The sequence below is a fragment of the Bubalus kerabau genome, chromosome 6 (assembly GCF_029407905.1).
Source record: "Bubalus kerabau isolate K-KA32 ecotype Philippines breed swamp buffalo chromosome 6, PCC_UOA_SB_1v2, whole genome shotgun sequence".
NCBI lineage: Eukaryota > Metazoa > Chordata > Mammalia > Artiodactyla > Bovidae > Bubalus > Bubalus kerabau.
In genome coordinates this window covers 35,304,472-35,328,064 of record NC_073629.1, presented here as the reverse complement: position 1 = coordinate 35,328,064, position 23,593 = coordinate 35,304,472, and the positions used below count along the sequence as shown (strand labels likewise).

General features: G+C 38.8%; 2 protein-coding genes across 21 annotated transcripts in view; both read right to left on the bottom strand.

The window, feature by feature from the left end:
- CLCC1 (chloride channel CLIC like 1) overlaps positions 1 to 7,001 on the bottom strand; it is a 31,509-nt gene extending 24,508 nt beyond the window's left edge. For 2 of the 9 annotated variants that reach the window (XM_055584889.1, XM_055584890.1), the window contains exon 1: positions 6,762 to 6,993. The gene's annotated coding sequence lies outside the window, so the exon portion shown is untranslated. Of the gene's footprint in view, positions 1 to 1,667; positions 1,752 to 6,761 lie in introns of all 9 variants that reach the window. The other 7 variants (XM_055584894.1, XM_055584897.1, XM_055584891.1 and 4 more) reach the window with 7 other exon arrangements.
- A 3,455-nt stretch (positions 7,002 to 10,456) lies between these two features.
- The window catches only part of WDR47 (WD repeat domain 47), an 88,542-nt gene continuing 75,405 nt past the window's right edge, over positions 10,457 to 23,593 (bottom strand). For 11 of the 12 annotated variants that reach the window (XM_055584874.1, XM_055584878.1, XM_055584879.1 and 8 more), the window contains 6 exons: positions 21,927 to 22,084; positions 17,812 to 17,981; positions 17,114 to 17,284; positions 16,277 to 16,408; positions 13,508 to 13,726; positions 10,457 to 11,810 (listed from right to left, as the gene is read on the bottom strand). In XM_055584874.1, coding sequence (XP_055440849.1) covers positions 11,668 to 11,810; positions 13,508 to 13,726; positions 16,277 to 16,408; positions 17,114 to 17,284; positions 17,812 to 17,981; positions 21,927 to 22,084 — 993 coding nt within the window. In that variant the 3' untranslated portion in view covers positions 10,457 to 11,667. The remainder of the gene's footprint in view (positions 11,811 to 13,507; positions 13,727 to 16,276; positions 16,409 to 17,113; positions 17,285 to 17,811; positions 17,982 to 21,926; positions 22,085 to 23,593) is intronic. The other variant, XM_055584872.1, reaches the window with a different exon arrangement.

Sequence of the window (23,593 nt, the reverse complement as noted above, 5' to 3'; positions counted from 1 at the left end):
GATGACACAGGATGAGGTGGTTGGATGGCATCACCGACTCAATGGACACGAGTTTGAGCAAGCTCTGGGAGTTGGTGATGAACAGGGAAGCCTGGCATGCTCTCTGTAGTTCATGGGGTCACAAAGAGTCGGACACGACTGAACAACAAAGATGTAGATGAGATGGATAAACCATGGACTGGCTAAGATCACCACAAGATCTATTATGAAGATAAAAGACTGAGACCTGGAGCATGCCAACACTTGGAGGTTGGAGAGAACAAGGGGATGCTAATAAGAGATGATGTCAATGAGTACTAGTGAGGCAGGAGGAAGACCAGGAGAGGTTGTTATTCCAGAAGCCAAGTGAAGAAAAATGGGAACAGATAACTGTATCAAATGCTGCTGAAAGATCAAGTGATCAGAGGACAACAAAATGACCCCACCTATCAGCAGATAATTGGATTAAACTTTACTGAGCAAGGCCATGCACACCAGAGCAAGACCCAGTTTTTCCCACAGCCAGTCCCTCCCATCAGAAAGCTTATACAAGCCTCTTAGCCTCATCCATCAAAGGGCAAACAGAAGAAGCAAGAACCATAATACCACAGGAGCTGGAGCAAAAATCACATTACAGAAAGTTAATTAGGATGTAAAAACAGAAAGTTATGTCCCACATGAAGGGACAAGATAAAACCCCAGAAAAGAAACTAAATGAAGTGGAGACAGGCAACCTTCCAGAAAAAGAATTCAGAATAATGATAGTGAAGATGATCCAGGAGCTCTGAAAACAATGGAGAAGATGCAAGAAATGTTTACCGAAGACCTAGAAGAACTAAAAAACAAAAAACAGAGATGAATAATACATTAGAAGAAATTAATAGCAGAATAACTGAGGCAGAAGAACAGATAAATGACCTGGAGGACAGAATGATGGAAATCACTGCCACAGAACAGAATATAGAAAAAAGAATGAAAAAAAGGAAGACAGCCTAACAGACCTCTGGGACAACATTAAATGCACCAACATTTGCACCATAGGGGTCCCAGAAGAAGAGAGAGAGAAAGGACCTGAGAAAATATTTGAAGAGATAATAGATGAAAACTTCCCTAACATGGGGAAGGAAATAGTCAACCAAGTCCAAGAAGCACAGAGTTTCAAGCAGGACAAACCTAAGGAGGAACACACTGATACATACAGTAATCAAACTGACAAAAATTAAAGACAAAGTTAAAATATTAACAAGGAAAAACAACAAATAACACACAAGAGAATTCCCATAAGGTTATCAGCTGATTTCTCAACAGAAACTCTACAAGCCAGAAGGGAATGGCAGGATATATTGAAAGTGATGAAAGGGAAGAACCTACAACCAAGGATACTCCACCCAGCAAGACTCTCCTTCAAGTCTGATGGAGAAATCAAAAGTTTTCCAGACAAGCAAAAGTTAAGAGAATTCAGTACCACCAAAGCAGCTTTACAACAAAAGCTAAAGGAACTTCTTCAGGCAGGAAACACAAGAGAAGGGAAAGACTTACAGAAAATAAACTCAAAAGAATTAAGAAAATGGTAATAGGATCATACATATCAATCATTACCTTAAATTTAAATGGATTAAATGCATCAACCAAAAGACACAGACTGGCTGGGCAGATGCAAACATGTACATATATGCATTTCCACTTACCACAGCACTCTGCTTGACTTTCCAAATTGTATGTAATTATTTTACACTGGGCTTCTCTGGTGGCTCAGACAGTAAAGAATCCACCTGCAATGCAGGAGATCTGGGTTCAATCCCTAGGTTGGGAAGATTCCCCTGGAGGAGGGCATGGCAACCTGCTGGGAGCCGGCACATTGCATATTGAGTGAGGATCTGGAATAGCTCAACTGGAATTCTATCACTTCCGGGAGCCAGCGTGAGGCACTCCGCCCATGACAAAGGTCATGAGGAAGGAGGCTCGGCATACGCAAAGGCGGGATCGAGCCTCAGGAGTCCCCCTGGAAATTCTCGAGCATCTACCCCCAAAACCAGAGTCTGCCTACTTTCTGCTTTGTGTTTTCACCTACACCTCTGACTTTACGGGGGGCTGTCCCCCACTACCTCTCTCTGAAAAAAGAGTTAGCTCACAGCTCCAGTTAATAATTCCTGGGTGTGACAGTGTTTAACCTACAAACTCCTTTGGAAATCCTCTAGCCTGCCTGAATGGGTTTTTCCGGCCACATGTGATTGTTCAGAGCCTCCCAACTGTGAGAGGCAGGAGATGTTCTAAACTGCCTAAACACAGATTCCTTTGAGTAGTTAAAAGATTGATTAGAAAATGTATTGGTGAAGGGTTTTTCACTTGTTGGGCCAATGTTTGCTGCTAAGTCTCCATACTCCTACTGTGTCCTTGGCAGTGTATTGATTGATATAATGGGTGTATAGAAATGTAAAATGCAGCTTTGTTCAATGCTTTTTGGAAGGCTGGCGCCTGACTTTGGAATAATCACCTTTAGAGAAAGATGAGTTTCTTAAAATGTTAACAGGCCTCCGGGCCAGAAGATGATGTCTATCACCTGAACTTTTGCATATGATAAGTTTACAGGAAAAAAGCCTGGCTTGCTGCATGACTCTACCCCTTCCCCCATTATCCTCTATGCATAACTTAAGGTATAAAAACTACTTTGGAAAATAAAGTGCGGGCCTTGTTCACTGAAACTTGGTCTCCCCATGTCATTCTTCCCTTTAACTTCTGGCTGAGCGTCCATCTGGAGCGTGGATGTCCTCTGCGACCATTTATTTGCCTGGGCTTCTAAGACCCACTCGAGAAGGTGTCTAAGGTGGGGCACCTTCCGCTATTCGAGAGGGCGCCTGCGGCCTCCGTGGTCAGAGCTAACCTGGTGTCACGGGTTATATTGATTTTCCGCGTAAACCAAGCCACTCAGCTTCTTTTCTCCACTGAATTTTCTTACTGAGCTATCCTTATTTCAGCCGCTTTTCTCCACTGAATTTCCTCACTGAGCTATCCTTATTCTATTACTCTTTGTATCCTTAATTAAAGTGTAATTAAGCAGTTATTCCCTGACCCTCGCCTAGCCGTCTCTCCTTCGAATACCCTGGATCAGCCGGGGCTGGTCCCCGGCAGCAACCCACTCCAGTATTCTTACCTGGACAGAGGAGCTTGGCAGGCTCCATGGGGTCACCAAGAGTTGGATACAACTGAATGACTAAGCACAGCACATGTTCCCATTATGGCTTGCAATTGTAATTATCTTTTTTTTTGGTCTGGCTATTGATTGTGAAAACTGATAAACATCTTTTACTATTGTGATTATGTAACTAGTACTCAATACCACTGTATCATGATTGGTCAACAGAAAAATAATAGAATTCTGTATCACCAAAACTACCATTTAATAGAAAAACCTTTAATTGCTTTTTAAAATCCTGATGCATAGCAGAATTATCTTGAAATTTTTTGAAAAATACAAATGCTCAGGTATTGCTTTTTTTTTTCCTCCAGAGCTCTAGATGTTTTTAACTAGCAGCCATGTTTATTTTAAAAACAACTGGACCATATGATGATCTTTTACTTTTATCAAGTTTTACTTTCTCTATTTCATATTCAGTGCTCCCATTTCATTTAGATTATGTTTTCCAATTTCTCCACTTTTTTTTGACGTTCTTTCTGAAGCCTTTATCAAGCACAGAAAAGCTTTTGTATTTATATTTATATATTTGGAGAAGGAAATAGCGACCCACTCCAGTGTTCTTGCCTGGAGAATCCCAGGGACGGCGGAGCCTGGTGGGCTGCCGTCTATGGGGTCGCACAGAGTCGGACACAACTGAAGCGACTTAGCAGCAGCATAGTATAGCATAATATATGTGTATTATACTATACTAAATAGTATGCATAATATATATATTTTAGAAAACTTATTAATTTTGCCTAAAAATTTTTTGACATTTTGATTCCACTCATTTGACTTAGTATGAATAGAATGCTAGATTTCTAATTTTAAAAAATAGATATGCAACAAGGGTTTACTGTATAGCACAGGGACCTATAGACAATATCTCGTAATAATCTATAATGGAAAATAATCTGAAAAGTAACATATGTGTATATGTGTAACTGAATCACCTTGTGTGCACCTGAAACACTGTAAGTCAGCTACACTTCAATAAAATATATATATTAAGGGAAAAAAAACAACTCTGGACACTGCAACTCAGAGGAGCATCCTGGCTGGTGACACGCTGCTGTGCTGAGCTGATGAGACCCTGGCCTCCATGAGGACACAGAAGCGCTGCACTCTCCCCCGCAGACTGCCCTGTCTCTTCATTTGGCTGATCTTTGTCTATATTCTTTATAATATAACCATTAACTGTAGTGCTTTCAGTCATTTTAGTGAATCATCCAATCTGATGGGGTTGTGGGAACCACTCAATCTATAGTTAGTTGGTCAAAAGTACAGGTGGCCTCTAAGACCTGCATCTTATGTGGGGAAAGTCTTGTAACCTTATCTTGCGGGGTGTACACTAACTCTGGATAGGCAGTGTCAGAACTAAACTGGCGGACACCCAGTCTGAGAGAACTGGTATCAAAACAGACCCCTTTGAGTATTCAGCACAGTGCTGACCAATGCACGCATAAGACGAAAGTAGCTGAGGCCTGAGAAAGAACCACGGAAAGAATTCAATGCAAAAATAAAGAATAAAAAGAAATAAGAAAACATGTAATAGGGAAGATGATAAAACCAAAACTTGGTTCTTTGAAATGATGAATAAAACTGATAACCTTATATATAATAAGATTAACAAAGAAAAAGAGAAGGCACCCAAAACCAGTATCAAAGAATGAAAACTCATCCATGATTAAAAAACATTTAGCAAACCAAGCATAAAAGAAACTTTGTCAGAGTACTATAGCAAGCACTACACTTGGTAAATATTGAGACCCTTCCTTCTGCGAACAGGAATGAGACAAGGGAAAAGGTGCTGGAGGGCATCTAGGACACTGGCAATGTTCTACTCCTTAACCCAGACAGTAATTACATAGGTGCTTGCTTTTTAGTAACTCGCTAAGGTGAACATAACCCACTCCAGTATTCTTGCCTGGAAAATCCTGTGGATGGAGGAGCCTGGTGGGCTGCTGTCCATAGGGTCGCACAGAGTCAGACACGACTGAAGTGACTTAGCATGCATGCATGCATGGGAGATGGAAATGGCAACCCTCTCCAGTATTCTTGCCTGGAGAAACCCAGGGACGGAGGAGCCTGGTGGGCTGCCGACTATGGGGTCACATGGAGTGGGACATGACTGAAGTGACTTAGCAGCAGCGGCAGTCTCTCTCCCCTAGTTTTTATTTTTTTTAATCAATTTTTTCATCTGTCAGTATTTTGACGCTTATAACGTCAAAGTTGTTAAATAATAGTAGCAAGTTTGACGCTTATAATGTCAAAGTTGTTAAATAATAGTACAAGTATTTGATTATGTGCCAAAACCTGTTACATTCATTCATTTAATTCTCACAAGAACTCTTATAAGTAGTACTATTGTTATCTTCATTTTACAGATTAGAAAAACAAGTAACTTGCCCAAGGCCACTCAGCTATTATGTAGCCCAACCCAGACTAAACAGTCCATGGAATTCTCCAGGCCAGAATACTGGAGTGCGTAGCCTTTCCTTTCTCCAGGGAATCTTCCCAACCCAGGAATCAAACCCAGGTCTCTCGCATTGCAGGCGGATTCTTTACCAGCTGAACCACAAGGGAAATCCAAGAATAATACTGGAGTGGGTAGCCTACCCCTTCTCCAGAGGTTCCTCCTGACCTAGGAATCAAATCGGGGTTTCCTGCATTGCAGGCGGATTCTTTACCAACTGAGCTATCAGGGAAGCCCTCCAACCCATACTGGCTCTACCTAAAAACTGCCTCTCCAGAGCAGGATGCCAAAGGTCCTGAGGGGCTATTCTGAGAAGGCGGAGAGGAACTGCGGGATCCCATCTCTACAAAGTGGGAAATGCAGAGTGGGCTGTAACAGGAGATACTAGACTGGGCAGCTATCAACAAAGAGATCTCCAAAGAGATTGCCAGCCACTGAGTGGAAATCGGCATAAAAGAGGAGCATCTGATTTCAACGAGTTTACACGTGAAATGAGTAAGAAAATTAACGTGGATATTAGAGTCAACTGAAGGGCATAGGAATCAGGGGGTTGCAATTTAGTTCGCGTCCGTTTGTGTAGTTTCCTGGAACTGTGGTTCTCAAACTTGAGAGCATTTCTAACAGTTCTTAGATGAGGACGACGATGATAGTAATGATGATAAAGCTAGTCTGGGGACCACACCTTCATAACCACCATCACAGTGAAAAATGTCATTGTTTTTCACCACCCAGTCATAAATATTCATCTCTAAATTTAACATTCAAATTAATTTGGAGTTTTCGAAAACTTAACTACAACCAAATCCGAGCCATTCTGCTGACGGTATTCGTTCAGATTGTTTTTAAAGTTTTCAGAGATAACTGAAGCCAACAAAAGTCAACGTTTGCTCGCGTCTCGTTTTGCGCGTCTTGCCCCTTTTCCCGAGGACGCCCTTCGAAGCGCCTAAAGTGAGAGCAACAGCGCGGCAACCAGAGTTAAGGCCGCCAACTGGCCGGTAAGATAAGGGGGCAGGTCGCTCGCCCACCCCGGTCGACGCCGCGCTCCGAAGTCCCCCGCAGGCCCCGACAGCGCCCCTGGCCTCGCCTGCGCCGCCGCCTGCGGAACCCGCCCGCTGCACAAACGCAACCGACCTCGCGGACTCACGTCTCGGGTCGCCCGCCTGCCTCTCCGGGAAGACAGATAACAGACTTGGCAGCTAGCGAAGATGGCCAGCCGCCCCGCAAGCCGCCGGGCACTTCAGCTGGGGGCCTGCCTGGCGCGCGTCCTCATCGATTCGCTCGGCCGGCGGCTGTACGTCCTTCCCGGACGCGCGGCTGATTGGCCCGTCAAGGGGGCGGGGCCGGCCTCCGTCGGCCTGCTTTAGGCCTGCATTTCTTTATCCTCATAAGCTGAACTCTGCAAGTGAAATCTTACTTCGAAGCCAAATATATTAAACGGGTACGAAGCGTATTTTCTTATCCGTTTATTTTCTCTAAGTTCTCGAATACTTAATATTTGCAATAAAACCCATAAATCTGTTCTGAGCATAATTTTTTTAATGGGGCATGATTAATGACAACAGTACTCCTGTAGAATTGGGTAATGGGGAAGGGTTGGGGAGTGCACGCTTTGTGGTAATTGGAAATACTAAGTTTTGCTTTGATTTTGTCCTTAAGTACTGGCCTTGCAGGTTCAGAAAATTCTCCAAAGAAGAAGTAATGAATTTTACACATTAGGAGGAATGAGAGGTGTACATAAGTTATTGGCAGCAAATTTCAAAGTATGTTAAAATTTGGCATATTATGTAGTACACTTGAGTGTGCGTGTTGCTTTTCACAATTTTTTTTAAACTAAAATACACCTGACACAAAATTTATCATCTTAACCATTTTTAAGAGTAGAATTGTCATTAAGGACATTTATATTGTTGTGCAAGTATGACCACCACCCATCTCCATAAATCTTTTCATCCTGCAAAACTGAAACTCTGTGCACCTTGTAAAATTCATTATTTCCTCTTTGCCCAGGGCAACCACCAAAGATACTCATCTCTATGAATTTGTCTACTCCAGGTACCTTGAGTGGAATCATACAGTATTTGTCTTTCTGTGACTGGCCTATTTCACTTAGCATAATATCCTCAAGGATCAACCATGTTATAACATGTATCAAAATGTCCTTCCTTTTTAAAGGCTGAAATTATTCCACTGTATTGATTACCACAGCTTATTTATCTGTTGGACTCCAGTTTCTTTCACCTTTTGGCCCTTGTGATGCTGCAGTGAACATCAATGTACAATATCTCTTTGTGACCCTGATTTCGATTATTTTGAGCATCAGTTCAGTTCAGTTCAGTTGCTCAGTCGTGTCCGACTCTTTGAGACCCCATGAATCACAGAACGCCAGGCCTCCCTGTCCATCACCAACTCCCAGAGTTCACTCAGACTCACGTCCTTTGAGTCAGTGATGCCATCCAGCCATCTCATCCTCTGTCGTCCCCTTCTCCTCCTGCCCCCAATCCCTCCCAGTATCAGAGTCTTTTCCAATGAGTCAACTCTTCACATGAGGTGGCCAAAGTACTGGAGTTTCAGCTTTAGCATCATTCTTTCCAAAGAAATCCCAGGGCTGATCTCCTTCAGAATGGATTGGTTGGCTCTTACAGTCCAAGGGACTCTCATGAGTCTTCTCCAACACCACAGTTCAAAAGCATCAATTCTTTGGCGCTCAGCCTTCTTCACAGTCCAACTCTCACATCCATACATGACCACAGGAAAAACCATAGCCTTGACTAGACGGGCCTTTGTTGGCAAAGTAATGTCTCTGCTTTTGAATATGCTATCTAGGTTGGTCATAACTTTCCTTCCAAGGAGTGTCTTTTAATTTCATGGCTGCAGTCACCATCGGCAGTGACTTTGGAGCCCCCAAAAATAAAGTCTGACAGTTTCCACTGTTTCCCCATCTATTTCCCATGAAGTGATGGGACCGGATGCCATGATCTTCATTTTCTGAATGTTGAGCTTTAAGCCAACTTTTTCACTCTCCACTTTCACTTTCATCAAGAGGCTTTTTAGTTCCTCTTCACTTTCTGCCATAAGGGTGGTGTCATCTGCATATCTGAGGTTATTGCTATTTCTCCCCGCAATCTTGATTCCAGCTTGCGCTTCTTCCAGCCCAGCGTTTCTCATGATGTACTCTGCAGTGTGGCCAAAAAACAAAAACAAGTAGGTTGTGGAGAAATTGGAACTCTTGTGCACTGTTGAAGGGAATACAAAATGGTGCAGCCGTTGTGGAAAACAGTATGGTGGTTCCTCAAAAAATGAAAAACAGAATTAGTTTGATCCCACTTAGAGCTAAGTGGGATTGCTGGATTAAACAGTAATTCTGTTTTTCATTTTTTGAGGAACCACCATACTGTTTTCCACAACGGCTGCACCATTTTGTATTCCCTTCAACAGTGCACAAGAGTTCCAATTTCTCCACAACCTACTTGTTTTTGTTTTTTGGCCACACTGCGTAGCATGTGTGATCTTAGTTCCTGCATCAGGGATCAAACCTGTACCCCCTGCATTGGGAGCACAGTCTCAACCACTAAACCACCAGGGAAGTCCCTATTATTTATTATTTTTTTTTTGATAGTGGATCTCCTACTGGGTGTGAGGCCGTTTTCAGTTGCATTTCCCTAATGATTAGTGATAGAGCATCTTTTCACATGCTTATTGGCCATTTGTCTGTCATCTTTGAAGAAATGTCTATTCAAGTCTTTTGCCCATTTTTTAATTAGATTTTTGATAGGAGACCTCTGTATATTCTGAATATTAATCCATTATCAGACATGACTTGCAAGTATTTTCTCTGATTTCATGGGAAATACCCTTTCACTGTTACGTCTTTTGGCTTATCTCAATTTTTAAAAACACTTAAACATTTAAAAAATGAAATTTGGGTAATTCCCTCAAGTCCAGTGGTTAAGACTCAGCACATTCATTGTCGTGACACAGGTTCAATCCCTGGTCGGGGGACTATGATCCCACAAGCTGCATTGCATGGCCAAAAAAATAAAAATGAAACTTGAATCAGACCTCTGAAGCTTCTGCCAGGGAGAAATCAAGGTCTGTACCACCCTCCCATCCCCACTCTCCTTCCATGAACCCCCCAACTGAGGAGTCAGAGAATGTAGATACTCCAGTTCTCTTCTCTCACATGAAGCTCCAAGAATCTATTTACTTCCATGCAGAAGACAGTCAGGATGCACAGAAAAAATGACATATAACCAGATAGCTATTGAAATAAGGTAACTTTTAGTGCTTATTATCTAATGCACTGCAAAGGGAAAATGAATACCCAACATATTGGAAGATCTTCAAGTTTTCTCCCTGATAGTGATGGAGGTAGAAGACATAATTTTCTGAACACTTTTTACCATGAAGTTGATCTGGTTTACCTCAAGAAACTGCCCCCCCGCCTTTTTTTCCCCTACTTTTAAACTTAACACTAATGACCTGCTATAATATCTAGAATGTGTAGTACTGAGTATGAAAGTACACTAAAGGAGACTGGCCTGTTTTTAGCAAAATTCTCTTCTGCATACCTGAGAGGTAGGAAAACGGTACTATTGAATAGCCACAAACTAATCAGATTTCGTTTCTAAAGTACTCAATTCAATGTAGCTGCAATCTAACTTAGAATTTATACATTTTGCCTGGCTTTTATTAATCAACTTTCACAGTATATTCAGGGTAGAAAGTTCTCTAGATAGTGAATAAAAGAGAAGACACAAAAGTGGCCGAGTAAACTGGAGAAACAGCATTCTAGACTTAAAACCAGAGACACTGAGAGACAGGAATAGTTTAGGTGTGAAGAGGTCTTTATTGAAATAATAGCACAGTTACACTTCTAATACCTTTTCCACTTGTATACAATAGATTAAAAATGCTTGCTACATACAGTGCACAGACAGTTCAATAATTAGAACCAACTCAAATGCATTTAAAATAAATAGCCTATTTAATAATTTAAAGTAAATTACTGTACAATATGAAAATAAAGGTACATAAATGTTAGGATCTACAATACCATAGAAATAAAACCATTATTCTGAATTACACAAAACAGTGCAAGAAAAAAAAGTCCAAATAAGCTTTTGGAGTGCAATTTTTAAATTTCCCATTTTAAATTATCATGCAGACATAGCATTTCAAGCCATGCTATAGTCTATGGCAAAGTTTTAAATTTTTAAGAGGAAAAATGCTAGCCAGTAAATTTACTGTACCATCAAGTTCTGCATCACATAACGCTGCTGCTCTGCCTACAGTGCAGTTTAGAAGGGAGGTATCTTGTTGCATTCAAAAAATTGAAATGAACAAGTTTCTGAAGCAAACACGTTTACCTTTTAAGCCTGAAACAAAATAATATGACAAAGTAAAAATTATATCCCTGGGTTTAAGAAAAAAGAAAAGGCCTATACCACATAATGCACTAAGAAGCAGTTTTCCATCCATTTTAAAACTCCATAATGATCCTTGGTTAAAGTAACAATGTAACTCTGGAGAGACATAAAATTCTGACCTCTAGCTGAAAAGTGATACAGTATCCTCAGGGGTTGTGAGAAAGGCAAAAGTAATTTCTGAATACCTATGTTTAATCTGTGTAGAACTTGGTTGCATTACATGTAGTAATATGCTTAAGGTATAGTTCAGTTTCAGTATGTATATAAAACTGTTATTTAGGCAAAGATCAAGGAATGCATTTAATACTAAACCGAACACACATCATCCACCTTGATTTTGAGTGCACACTGACAACATAAGAGCTCTTCCGCAGACTTTGGCAACAAGACTACATACAGCAGGTCACAGCAGCACGAGCTCACATGGAAGACTCAAAGCACTGCAGAATAACACCACCCAACAGCTCCTATCACAGGGGTACATGGTAATAAGGGGCTTCCTCGTGCTAAGCCACTTTCCAGGTCAACCCATGTTCTTCAGCTTCGTAATGTTCACAACTCAGTAGTCTTAAGTCCCTGCTTTCACTGCATAGATTGACAGTGGCTGTATTCTATCCATTGTAAGTCCAGAGGGTTACAGTTCTGTCTGCAGAGGATGACAGGAAGGAAAGATCCTGGGTGTGCCATCTGCACTGAATCACTTTGTCTTTGTGTTCCCCCACCACCATTATAGGAAGCTGTTTGGTGAGGTCTCCTAAATTAAAGAAAAGAGATTTGATTTACATTACAGAATATGTATAGATTTCATAGGCCTCCTATTACTTTAAGACACTACAGTATATAAAAGCCTAACACATTAATATAGTACACTGAAAAGTTTAAACAGTTTGAATTACTGAAGACCTAATTACATGAGCAGTATTTGGTAACACCTACACAGCAACATGGCACAGCTGCCACTGTCTCCCTGAAACTCTCTCTCTCTTCCTATCTCCTCGACTTCAGTGCCCCTACACCCCAGTCTCCTTTGATGACTGCCCTCTTCTTCCTGACTTAAATTCTGGTGAATCCCAGCAGTCAGCTTTCAAATTTGTTTTCTTTCTACCTCACCTGCTATGAAATTTCATCCAGTACCATGCTACCATAGCCATTTAGATACTTACACCATCCATGCATATTTCATCACCAACCTTGACTTCTCACCTGAGCTTCAGGCTAGTATACAAGTACCTATTTGACATCTCATTTGATTGCCTTACCAGTCATCTTAAGTTTAACTTGCTAAAAGCAAACTCTTGATTTTCTTGCCTAAACCTGTCTCTCTCCCTAGCTGTCTTCCTCATCTCAATTAATGGTACCATCTGCTTTGCTCGTGCCAAAAACCTAGGAATCAGCACTGATTGCTTTTTTCCCTCCCTGCCCAAATCTAACGGAAACAAATTAAAATACATTCCTAATTCAGTCACTTCTTACTATTACACTTCCCCCTCTACAACCCTAGTCCAAGCCACCATGGAACTGGTCCAGTTGCTTTCTCACTAATATTTATACTTATAAGCCACTGTCCCTATAACTCAAAATTATTTTTTAAAATTTCAGACCATATCACTCCCTGTTTTAAATCTTCCAAAGGATTCTTATTCTGCTTTTTAAAAGGCCTACAAAACCCTGCCTCTGATTTATTCTCCTGCCTCTCTTTCCTTTGGTTCACTAAATTCCAGCCACACTGGTTTCCTGTAGTGTCATGATTAAACCAAACCCATTCCTGCTTCAGCACCTTGACCTATGGTCTGCTCCTAGGGTCCTGGCATGGCTTGTTCTTCTCATCAGGTCTCTGTGCAAATGGCACTTCTTGGTGAGACCTGCTCTAGCCTGTCTAGCATAGGTTTCCCCTGTCTACCTTGTTACTTTCTCTAACCTTGATAATTTTTTAATAGCACTAGCCAATACCTAAAATTACACTGTTTATTAGTTTGCTTTTTATTGGCCTCTAAAGTGTAAGCTCCATCTGTAAGAAAGTTACCTGTCTTATTCATCTCTCTATCTGTCCCTAGTTGGTATACAATAAACACCTGCTTAATGTATGTTTAAAAACAAAACTAGATACTGGAAATATACAGATTATATTAATACCCTAAGTATTTTAAAGTAGGAGTAAATAGGGGTACATAAATGTATATTTTAACATTTACTATCATTGATCTCAAAATGATCCAATATAATAAATGTTGATTCTTTTAAATAGTTTAGAAACCATTTAACAATAAAAATAAGACTATTCACTTGGTTTAGTAATTTGTCACAATACATTACCAAGTAATTTGCTCATAAAAGCTATAAAACTGAAACCTGAAAATGATGTATAGTCAATTACACTAGATTAACATAAAAGAAAGACCCCAAATACAATAGGAAAGACTAAAAAAAAGGGGGGAGAGCAACTTCCATCACCTTGTAGGTCTGTCACCTTTATTTTCATGTCATAGGATCCTGTTAGCAAGTAGTGAGCTCCAGGAGAGAATCGGACAGAGCGAACATCACTGGAATGAGGGTGGTAACTTTGCACCATTCTTCCTCCTCTTATGTCATATAACATGCAGCTGGAATCTTCTTGTCCTGTGGCTAAAAGACGGCCACTGGGATCTACAGCTACAGATGCCACTGCACTGCCTGTAGAGCAGGAGGAATGAAAGTTTCAATATGCAAAAATCAATACAGTTAAACTTCAACAGCTATTTATTTTCACTGAAGCATACACTAAAGATTTTATAAGCTTGTTAATACTGTTCAGTTATAGAAGAATCCAATAATCAACTGATAAATACTTGCATCCTTAGAAGCAAGATTCTGTGAAAAATGAGAAAGATTTTTTTTTGGTCCTCTGGGAGAACCCCCTGGAGCATTACCTATAGTGCAACAGATGAGCCACTTTTCCCAATGCCCCACTGCTGGTTAAGTGTCCAGAATTCTCCTATGCCTAGCTCAGAGTCTAGCTGGGAACAAAAGATTAACAAAATGTTTTAGGACACAGTGCGGAAAATATCTCTAAGCAACACATAATTAACTACCAACAGGAACTGAACAAAAAATAAGCTCTGAGTCCACAGGTCAGACCCTTTAGGCCACGCAACAATGCCTCCAAGGGGGTGCAAAAAAATCCTAAATGTTAACAAGGGTTTGGAACCCTTCAAAGTTTAGCCCTACCAAACCAAAATCTCATTCCTTAGTATTTAATTTCTCTTGTTAGGAAAAAAATAATTTTGTTTTTCCCCTTAGGGGAAGCAATAATGAAAATAAGGTTGACACACACTACTGTAGACCAAAGTGGCCTGGGAAGACGTCACAGAAAAAGGGGACCTAAGTCAGATCCTGAAGAACAGTAAACAGTATAAATAAGAGAGAATGCATTTACATGATTACACATACATGTAATTAAAAATAATCTTTGCTTGAATTTTTGATAGAGAAAAGAGGCTATCAGGAACAGTTACATGAGAAGATGTTTAAAGGAAAATAATAAAAACATTTAAGGATAGGTAGTTTAGTTTGGCTGGAGTTACTTGATTTAACACGTTAACATAAAAGGTAGCTTGTAGCTAAGACATAAAGGCAGGTTAGGGCTAAACCTGTCAAGCATCTTGAAAGCCAAACTGTAGGGTGTGAGCTTGTTCCTGTACAGAGTACAACATCACTGCAGGTTTCTCAGCAAGAGACTTACATGACCCAAGGAGTGCTCTAGGAAGATTAATCTATGTGAAAGTGTGTATCAAATTAAAATGGACAGACTACAGAAGGGAACCCACTGGAAGATAAGATAGAATAGCAAAATAATCAAGTAAATAGGGCCTGAATGTTGACACACAGATTTCAGGAAAAAACTCAATAAAGAATCAATAGTCTTGGCAATTAACTGCCTGACTGGGGGCAAAAAAAAAAGAAGTCAAAAATGAGCCCCAGATTTCAAATCTAGATGCATAAGGAAATAAGAGAACCATTATCAAAAACAGAGAAAACGGGAAGAAGAGAGGATATAACGAGTTTAGCTTTACACATGCAAAGTTTGTGGTGACAACGGAAATCTAGGTTCATTTATTCAACAGTTATTATAACACTACTGCTTTGGGCCAGGCACTATGGTAGGTGCTAAATCTACCCTGAGAAATAAAATATATATGACTGCTGCCTTTGTGAAACTTAAAATCTATTTGTATTGAAGGAGACCACACACAAATATATAATCTTAAGTACTGATAAAGGAAATAAATGAAGTCTAAAGGAAATAAATGAAGTTCAAAGACAGAAATAACAGTAAGGTCCCAATTAAGGCAAAGAAGACTTTTCTGGCTAGGTGCTAGAAAGAGCTGAGACCAAATATGAGTAGCACTTGACCATAAGCAGACAAGTGGAAGAACATATCTGAGTTGATTCAAAGTACAGAACAATGTCCATGAAAGCTGAGAGGAAAAAGCATTTTCCCAAAGAAAACAAAAAAATTAAGAATGAAAGACAGGCGTTTTCACTTGGAAACGTACCTTAGAATTGCTATTAAAAAATAGAAAGGCAGAAAAGGGACTCTAAAATAAAAATAATGGCAGAATACTGTGTCACTCTTAAGATACCAGTATTTTAAAAGGTGATCTATATAACACAAAGAGCAGTAACCTCAGTTTATATGGAGCAATCCTTGTTAAGTTAAAAAAGTAAGGCAAATATGCTACAATTTGTGTCTGTGTATATGTGTGTTTAAAGGAGAAGGGAAATTATAATATACACAAACATTTTGGTTATATGCTTACAGGGTATTTCTAGAATAATAAATAAGAAACTGGTCCCTTAGGGGAAGACACCAAGAAATGGGAGTAAGAAGACAATGATCTATAACCTTTTGTTCAATTTCTGCCATATGTATGCATTTAAAAATGTTCTTTTAAAAGGTCTGAGTTCTAAAATGCCCTGCTAACAGAATAATTAGGGCATGATATTTAATCTCCCTGGGTCTTGGTTTCCTTAGTTGAATATTATTTTTACAAATAGAATAACAGATGAAGGAATTTAAGAATTTAAAGTAAATTTAAAGTAAGAATTTACTCAATAAAATACCAAGTATTGAGTTTATATTGTTCCTATTTTTTAACATTTTGCAGGGGCAAAGAAGTAGGTCAGTGCAATTTATAAAGTTTCTTTCTCATATAAATGTATTTAAATTCCAGAAAAACCTACCAGTTCCATGGAATGTTGTGCCAACAACACGAACACAGCTTGGTACTCGAAGATCCCAGAATCTAACAGTCTTATCTTGGGAACCAGATGCAATCATCCAGCCACTCCAAGTATAAAGTGCTAAAATATGCCCTATAAAAGATCACAGAGTCAGTTATTACTGTGGGACAGTACTTTGCTATAACACATTCAAAGCTAAGTATTCTTTATTGTTGAGCATGTTTATAATCTAGTTACTCAAACTGTGTGGTAGAGATTTTCCACATATATCAAATATATTGGCAATTTTCAAAAAATTAAATTCAGTAAAACTTGTATCAAAATCATAAACTTAAACCTTTTGTGGTGAGTCAAATATTTCAGGACATCATAATTAGTACTGAAAAAAAAAAAGTACCATTTGAAATTATGGCAAATTTTCCAAAGAGGAAACACAGGATTGCAGGGTTACATCACCAGCTTTGAACGGGAGAGACCTGGGGAGATATCTCTGTTCTGTCATGATCAGGCGTAAGATAATGAGCAAGTCATTTTGCCTTTTCAAATTTTGCTTTTTTCACGTATAAAATGGAGACAGGAACTTGAGGCTTATAAGGTTGTTGTGAGGGTTAAATTAAGGAATTATGTGTATAAGTAAAGGCTTTAGCAAACAGGAAAATGTCAGCTACAGTTACTGTGTTGTTATCGAAAGTTCATGACTTAGTTTTTGAAATAAAATGTTCTTCTCCTGAAGAAATCCCTTTTGATGCAATATACCCTCATTAATGAAAATGCATTGGGGAAAAAAGCATGAGATGAACAAAAGGAAGAGTAGCATCTGAGACTGATATCACATACCAGTATGTCCACTCAGAGCATGGAGGCCCTGTCCTCTCTGACAGTCAGTTGTATAAATGTTACAATCCCCTGCTCCAGCACTTATCAAAATAGCTCCACCACTTTCTGGACCTTCCATAAATGCCAAGTCTCTAATTGTCCCATCATGCATACTAAATTCCAGATCCGGTCCTGAAACAGCAATAAGAATTTTAAAAAAAGACGCTGCTCAACTTACTGTGATAATTTAAAGATTGTTAAACTGCCTCCAAACTGACCAAGAGGAGGAGAATGGTAGAGTGGTATGCTCTATAATCATTTGGGGATTGATATAATAATCAATTTCATTTTACTGAATAAAAACAGAATCTTCAAGAAATCAAAATATCGATTCAGTTACCACCATCACTAAAACAGAGCCATATACAGAGTTATCTTCTTGGCTTAAAAGCCAAGATAAATCTCAAAAGAAAATGAAAGAAAAAAACAGATACTCTAGAAAATATTCACGAATACAAGTCTGGAAGTTATTCACCCAGCCACCTTGTAAGAACTTACTAAAAAAGAATAATGCCTCACGAATGCAAGCAATTGTAAAACAATTCTTAAGGGTATATTCTTAGATTTTACTAAAAACAGAACAGAGCTGTATTAGAGACACACATGGGGAAACATAAAGAACACACTAGGAGGCTATTGCTTACATACTCGGCCCCTACCTGTTGCGTTACAAGTCTCCGCATTGAAGGGCAGCACTTTGACGTATTTGTCATTTGACCCTGTTGCAAGTAACTGCCCACAGGGACTCCAGGCCACACAGTAAATGGATCCTTTGTGATGTTTATTCCTTTTAAAACGTACCACTGGCTGCTTAGGTATGTCATGTGCACTGGAAAGAAAAATTGCAAAAAGATATTTCAATTTCTTGCTTAGTAAATGAATGTGAAGTTTCTGTATTATGGTTGTTCTTGAGGGAGAGAGCAAAAATGTATCAGACAACATGTTAATAACACTTTTCAAAAATCTTAGATGAAACAAATTTAAAGCATATTTAAAATCAAAATCCAAACATAAAATATTATTAACCATTATTATACTAATCTTGAGTCTTATTTCAGACCACATACAGAACAGGATATTTTTAAGTCTTCATATTTTTCATGGATTTTAATTCAGAAACTCAAAAGATTTCTAAAAAAGAGCTAGTAAGTCTTCCAAATAAGTCTTCATATTTTTTCATGGATTTTAATTCAGAAACTCAAAAGATTTCTAAAAAGGAGCTAGTAAGTCTTCCAGATTTAAAAAGTTCGATAAGCATTTATTAAACATATAATATGAGCAACTGCCTGGGGCAAAGAAAAGACAAAGGATAGAGAAAAAATAAAAGCAGCTAGAGCTCTGTCCTGAGTTTAATGTATCTGGCAGAGATAGATGTTTCACGACTATCCACATACAGTAAAGGAAGTATTGAATATAAATGTTATAGTCCAGTACAAAGTACTAGGCCTTAAAGGACAGGGAGAATTATTATACAAAAAGATGAAGGCAGGTGAACTGCTTCAGTGAAGACAAAACACAGTAGAGAGACCGGTCCAGCATACAGCATGGGAAAAAGTCTGTGGGATTGGGCGAAACCTGGGGCATTCCAGAGACTGAGAAAGATAGGATGGGTGAGCAGCTGCAAGTCCAACTGAGGAAGGTCTTAAATGCCATGCTCCTTGAGAGCTTGGCCTTTAATGGGAGCACAAAGTGAAGAGGAACTAAAAAGTCTCTTGATGAAAGTGAAAGTGGAGAGTGAACAAGTTGGCTTAAAGCTCAACATTCAGAAAATGAAGATCATGGCATCTGGTCCCATCACTTCATGGGAAATAGATGGGGAAACAGTGGAAACAGTGTCAGACTTTATTTTTCTGGGCTCCAAAATCACTATAGATGGTGACTACAGCCATGAAATTAAAAGACACTTACTCCTTGGAAGGAAAGTTATGACCAACCTAGATAGCATATTCAAAAGCAGAGACATTAGTTTGCCAACAAAGGTCCGTCTAGTCAAGGCTATGGTTTTTCCAGTGGTTATGTATGGATGTGAGAGTTGGACTGTGAAGAAAGCTGAGCGCCAAAGAATTGATGCTTTTGAACTGTGGTGTTGGAGATGATTCTTGAGAGTTCCTTGGACTGCAAGGAGATTCAACCAGTCCATTCTGAAGGAGATCAGCCCTGGGATTTCTTTGGAAGGAATGATGCTAAAGCTGAAACTCCAGTACTTTGGCCACCTCATGTGAAGAGTTGACTCATTGGAAAGACTCTGATGCTGGGAGGGATTGGAGGCAGGAGGAGAAGGGGACGACAGAGGATGAGATGGCTGGATGGCATCACTGACTCGAAGGACCTGAGTCTGAGTGAACTCCGGGAGTTGGTGATGGACAGGGAGGCTTGGCATGCTGCGATTCATGGGGTCACAAAGAGTCGGATATGACTGAGCGACTGAACTGAACTGAACTGAACATTGGTTTACTGGAGTAGTAGCCTCTTATTTGTACTTTAAAACATAGGCTTAAGACCTTATTAGGTATAATGATAATATCAAGTCTCTGTAAGAAAATGTATTAACACATGTTTTTGGAGATCCATCCTAAAGGGTGAAATGACATATCCATTAAAATACTTCAGCAAACAAAAAGGATGAAGCAAATACAACAAAAATCTTGACAATTATTGCATTTCAGTGTACTAATCTCCACTTCTGTGTATGCTTAAAATTTTCATAATTAAGAAATTATTAAAGAACAAGAATATTGATACATCTTCAATTCTTAGAAGGTGTTTAATAGTGATAGAGAAAATAAGTCAGATCAAAAGATTCTCTTTTCAGTTGCATATTGAGTTCATTGCTAGGGCCAACTAATTCTTTTTTTTTTTTTTTTCAAATAATTCTTTAAATGGATTTTACCTTCATCCATTTTGCTCCATCTCCACTGCCATCACACCAGCCATTGACAACAGCCTCCTCCTACTTTTCTCTTAGCATTTAATCTTACTGTCATTTTACCCAAAGTTTATCACAGTACTGTTCTGTTGAAAACTTCCAGCAGTTTCCCTCTGCAGTCACCATAAAATCCAAAATGGACACAAAGCTCTGCGTAATTTAGTTCACATCTACTTCTGTAGCCTTATCACACTCTGCTCACCGTACTCCAGCAGATCTGAACTCGTTTTGGTTCCTTAAAAAGCCAAGCTCCTTCTCACTTCATGATCCCTCTAACCTTATCTTCTTCCTTGTTTTCACATGGCTAGGTTCTATCCACCCACAGATCTCAACTTTAACACCTCTTCTTGAAAGAGGTCCTACTCTGACTCCCCAGTTCCTTCATCTCCCCATCTTACTGTTACAGCACCTTGTACTTTCTCTTCAGAGCACCTATGACAATGTATAATTACATTTATGAGTGTGTCTATCTGGATAATGTCCACCTTCTCCACTAAAACAGAAGTTCCATAAGGTCAATAAACATGTTTGTTTTACTCACAACTATCCCCAAAGCCTAGCACAGAGAAGGAGCTCAAAATATATTTGTTAAATAAATGAATTTATTTTTCATAAAAATCAGTTTCTTCAAGAAGAGTCTATGAAACACTTGTGCCAGCATGAAAAATACAAAAAGGGAGAGTCAGTTTAAGATCAGATGAACCCTAAATATATAAAGTCTTTGGCACTGTCTCCTAATTGTTGCTCTTTTCCACTCTCCGATCTAGAATTCTGCCTATTCTCTCTCATATAATCCTATGGCACCAATAAATGACATTACTATCACCTAACGTGATCCATATTCCTTTTCTCAACTTTTAAATGCTACTACAGACCAAAAGCTTAAATTTCTAGTTCCAGATACAGAGATATACCAAAAAATGCAAATAAATAAATAAATAATCTCACCCCTCTGTTCTCCAAACGGGTTATAATAAAAACAAGCCTTAAGGGTTGTAAAAAATTTCCAAAGCACATTATGATATGTACTGCTTTTCATATTTAAAATTTTAAAGCTCTGTGGCTTGTTTTGCTCGAATGTTTTTGTCTACTGGTATGAAAACTATTCCATTTGTGGCCACTTCTCTAACCACAAAATCTACCAAATACTTCATGCCCATTTATTTTGACAGTAAAAGCCTTAACAAATAAACTGACAAAAAAGAGCCCAAATCCAGTTTTCTGTGAGACTACGTTTAAGATATTTGCTTTCTCAGTAACTTTAAAGAATTAGCTGTATACCTAATACATAAGGTCATATGCTTGTTTTTTTTTGTTTTTTTTTTGCAACCTATGCCTTTAAAGATATATCCCTTATTTTCAAATCCCATAATCTGTTAAAACAAGAGAGTTTAAAACCATAGTTACATTGACCAAATGAAAACTGAATCTTTCTAGGTCAAAATGGTCAAATATCACACACCTCAACCTAACACTTCTGTGAAGCTGTTAGTATAAGACATTTAAATTTTTCTCCAAGTCTATAACTAGCATTTCTTTGTCTTTATGGAATTTAACTAGAATATAAGGATTTTGCGGATTTATTTTAAAAATGAGAAAAAACAACAGAAATAAAGAAAACTAGGCTACTGAGTGGACAGTGGCCTAATTAAAAACATTTTATGAAAAATAACTTATAAAGTTAATTGGTGATTCTTATATATATTTCCTAAGTATTGAAAACAAAAATGTAAAAGCTTAAAAAAAGGAAAAGAAAAACACTACTGAAAAGGTGATTCTTAACAAGGGAGCCATATAGCTAAATTTAAAACTAAAGCAAAAATGGCACTACAAACCATCTCTCCTTACCTTGGATCAATTACTTCTGGATAGGCACATACTCTCAGAGTTTTTGAATTTGAACCGACAGCATATAGACCACCACCTGGATGAAAAGCCACTGCTCTAACAGCTTGTGTGTCTTCTAGGGTATTAATACAAACAAACTGCTTCTTTGATTTGTCATCCTATGGGCAGAATGAATATGAAAGTCATTCTATGAAAAAAAGAATTTGAAAGAATTCATCTTTATCCCATTTTAAATTCATTTGAACTGTATTATTCACTTTATCACTTTACTGTTCACTATCAATACAAGCATACATTCTTTTGAATGGCAAATCTAAAATAAACCAGATTTTTCTGTTTTTGCTACTCATTGCTAAACTAAGCTTGGACGGCTCATAGACAGTCAAGTTTTTCTTCTTTTCTATGACAAAACATAAGAATATGCATTCTCATATTAAGTTCTCTTCAACTGTCAAGAAAAAAACAGCCCACATTTGTAGTTCTTACAATAAACCGTTGTTCATGTTTCTAAAAGTAGGAAATATAAAATACTATTATTTAATCACTTTAGGGTTAAAAAAAAAAGTTTACCATTATCTCCAGCAATGAATACTCTACTATTTCAAATTCAAATTGTAAAATACCCTTTTAAAACTGTAAAAATGGTTTTAATCAGGACCTTTAATTGCAGCCTCATTTCTGTTTTCAACTGTCAACTTGTCTGCTCACCTCCCTCCTCTGAGGAAGGAAAACTCTCGACCAGCGCTGTATAAAAGCTTTGGTGACTCCTACTATTGATGTCATCTGAAACCACCCTGTTACCCAGACGAGGACTGGATCCTGGACCTGGAACAAAGCCCTCCAGGCTGGGGGTGGTGCAGAGACCCACCTAAATTTTGTCTTTGTGTATATACTTGACATTCATACTTTCCAAAGGCAATTTACTTCAGCTCTGATTGTATGCTGAGACCTCTAGAACCCATAGTGATTATATCAATGAAGAGATTATGCATCTCCCTACCCAAAGTTTTATGTATGCAGCAAAACATCCTCATTGGGGAGTAGGAGGTAAACCTGATATATTAGACTCTGTCTTATGTAACTGAATTGAATTCTTATATTATTCATATCAATGTATTTGACTAGAAATACATTTTCCATTAAGCCATATACAAGGTTGACTATTTACCAAATGAATAACACCGGTAGCTAAGAAAAATGGAGGGGAATGACTCATTGATTACATGGCCAATGGCACATTAATAATAGTTACTGCTGCTGCTGCTAAGTCGCTTCAGTAGTGTCCGACTCTGTGTGACCCCATAGACAGCAGTCCACCAGGCTCCCCATCCCTGGGATTCTCCAGGCAAGAACACTGGAGTGGGTGGCTATTTCCTTCTCCAATGCATGAAAGTGAAAAGTGAAAGTGAAGTCGCTCAGTCGTGTCCGGCTCTTAGCGACCCCATGGACTGCAGCCCACCAGGCTCCTCCGTCCATGGGATTTTGGGGTGGGGTGCCATTGCCTTCTCCAATAATAGTTACTAAGGGTTGCTTTATAGCAGAAGTGGCAGAGCCACAATCTTACTTGCTCTTCTCCAGTGTATTTAAATTTATTAAAAGTCCGCTGACATTTAAAAAATAGACTTCACATAAAAATCCAACTTTCTAGGTTTTCTTGAAAATCAAAA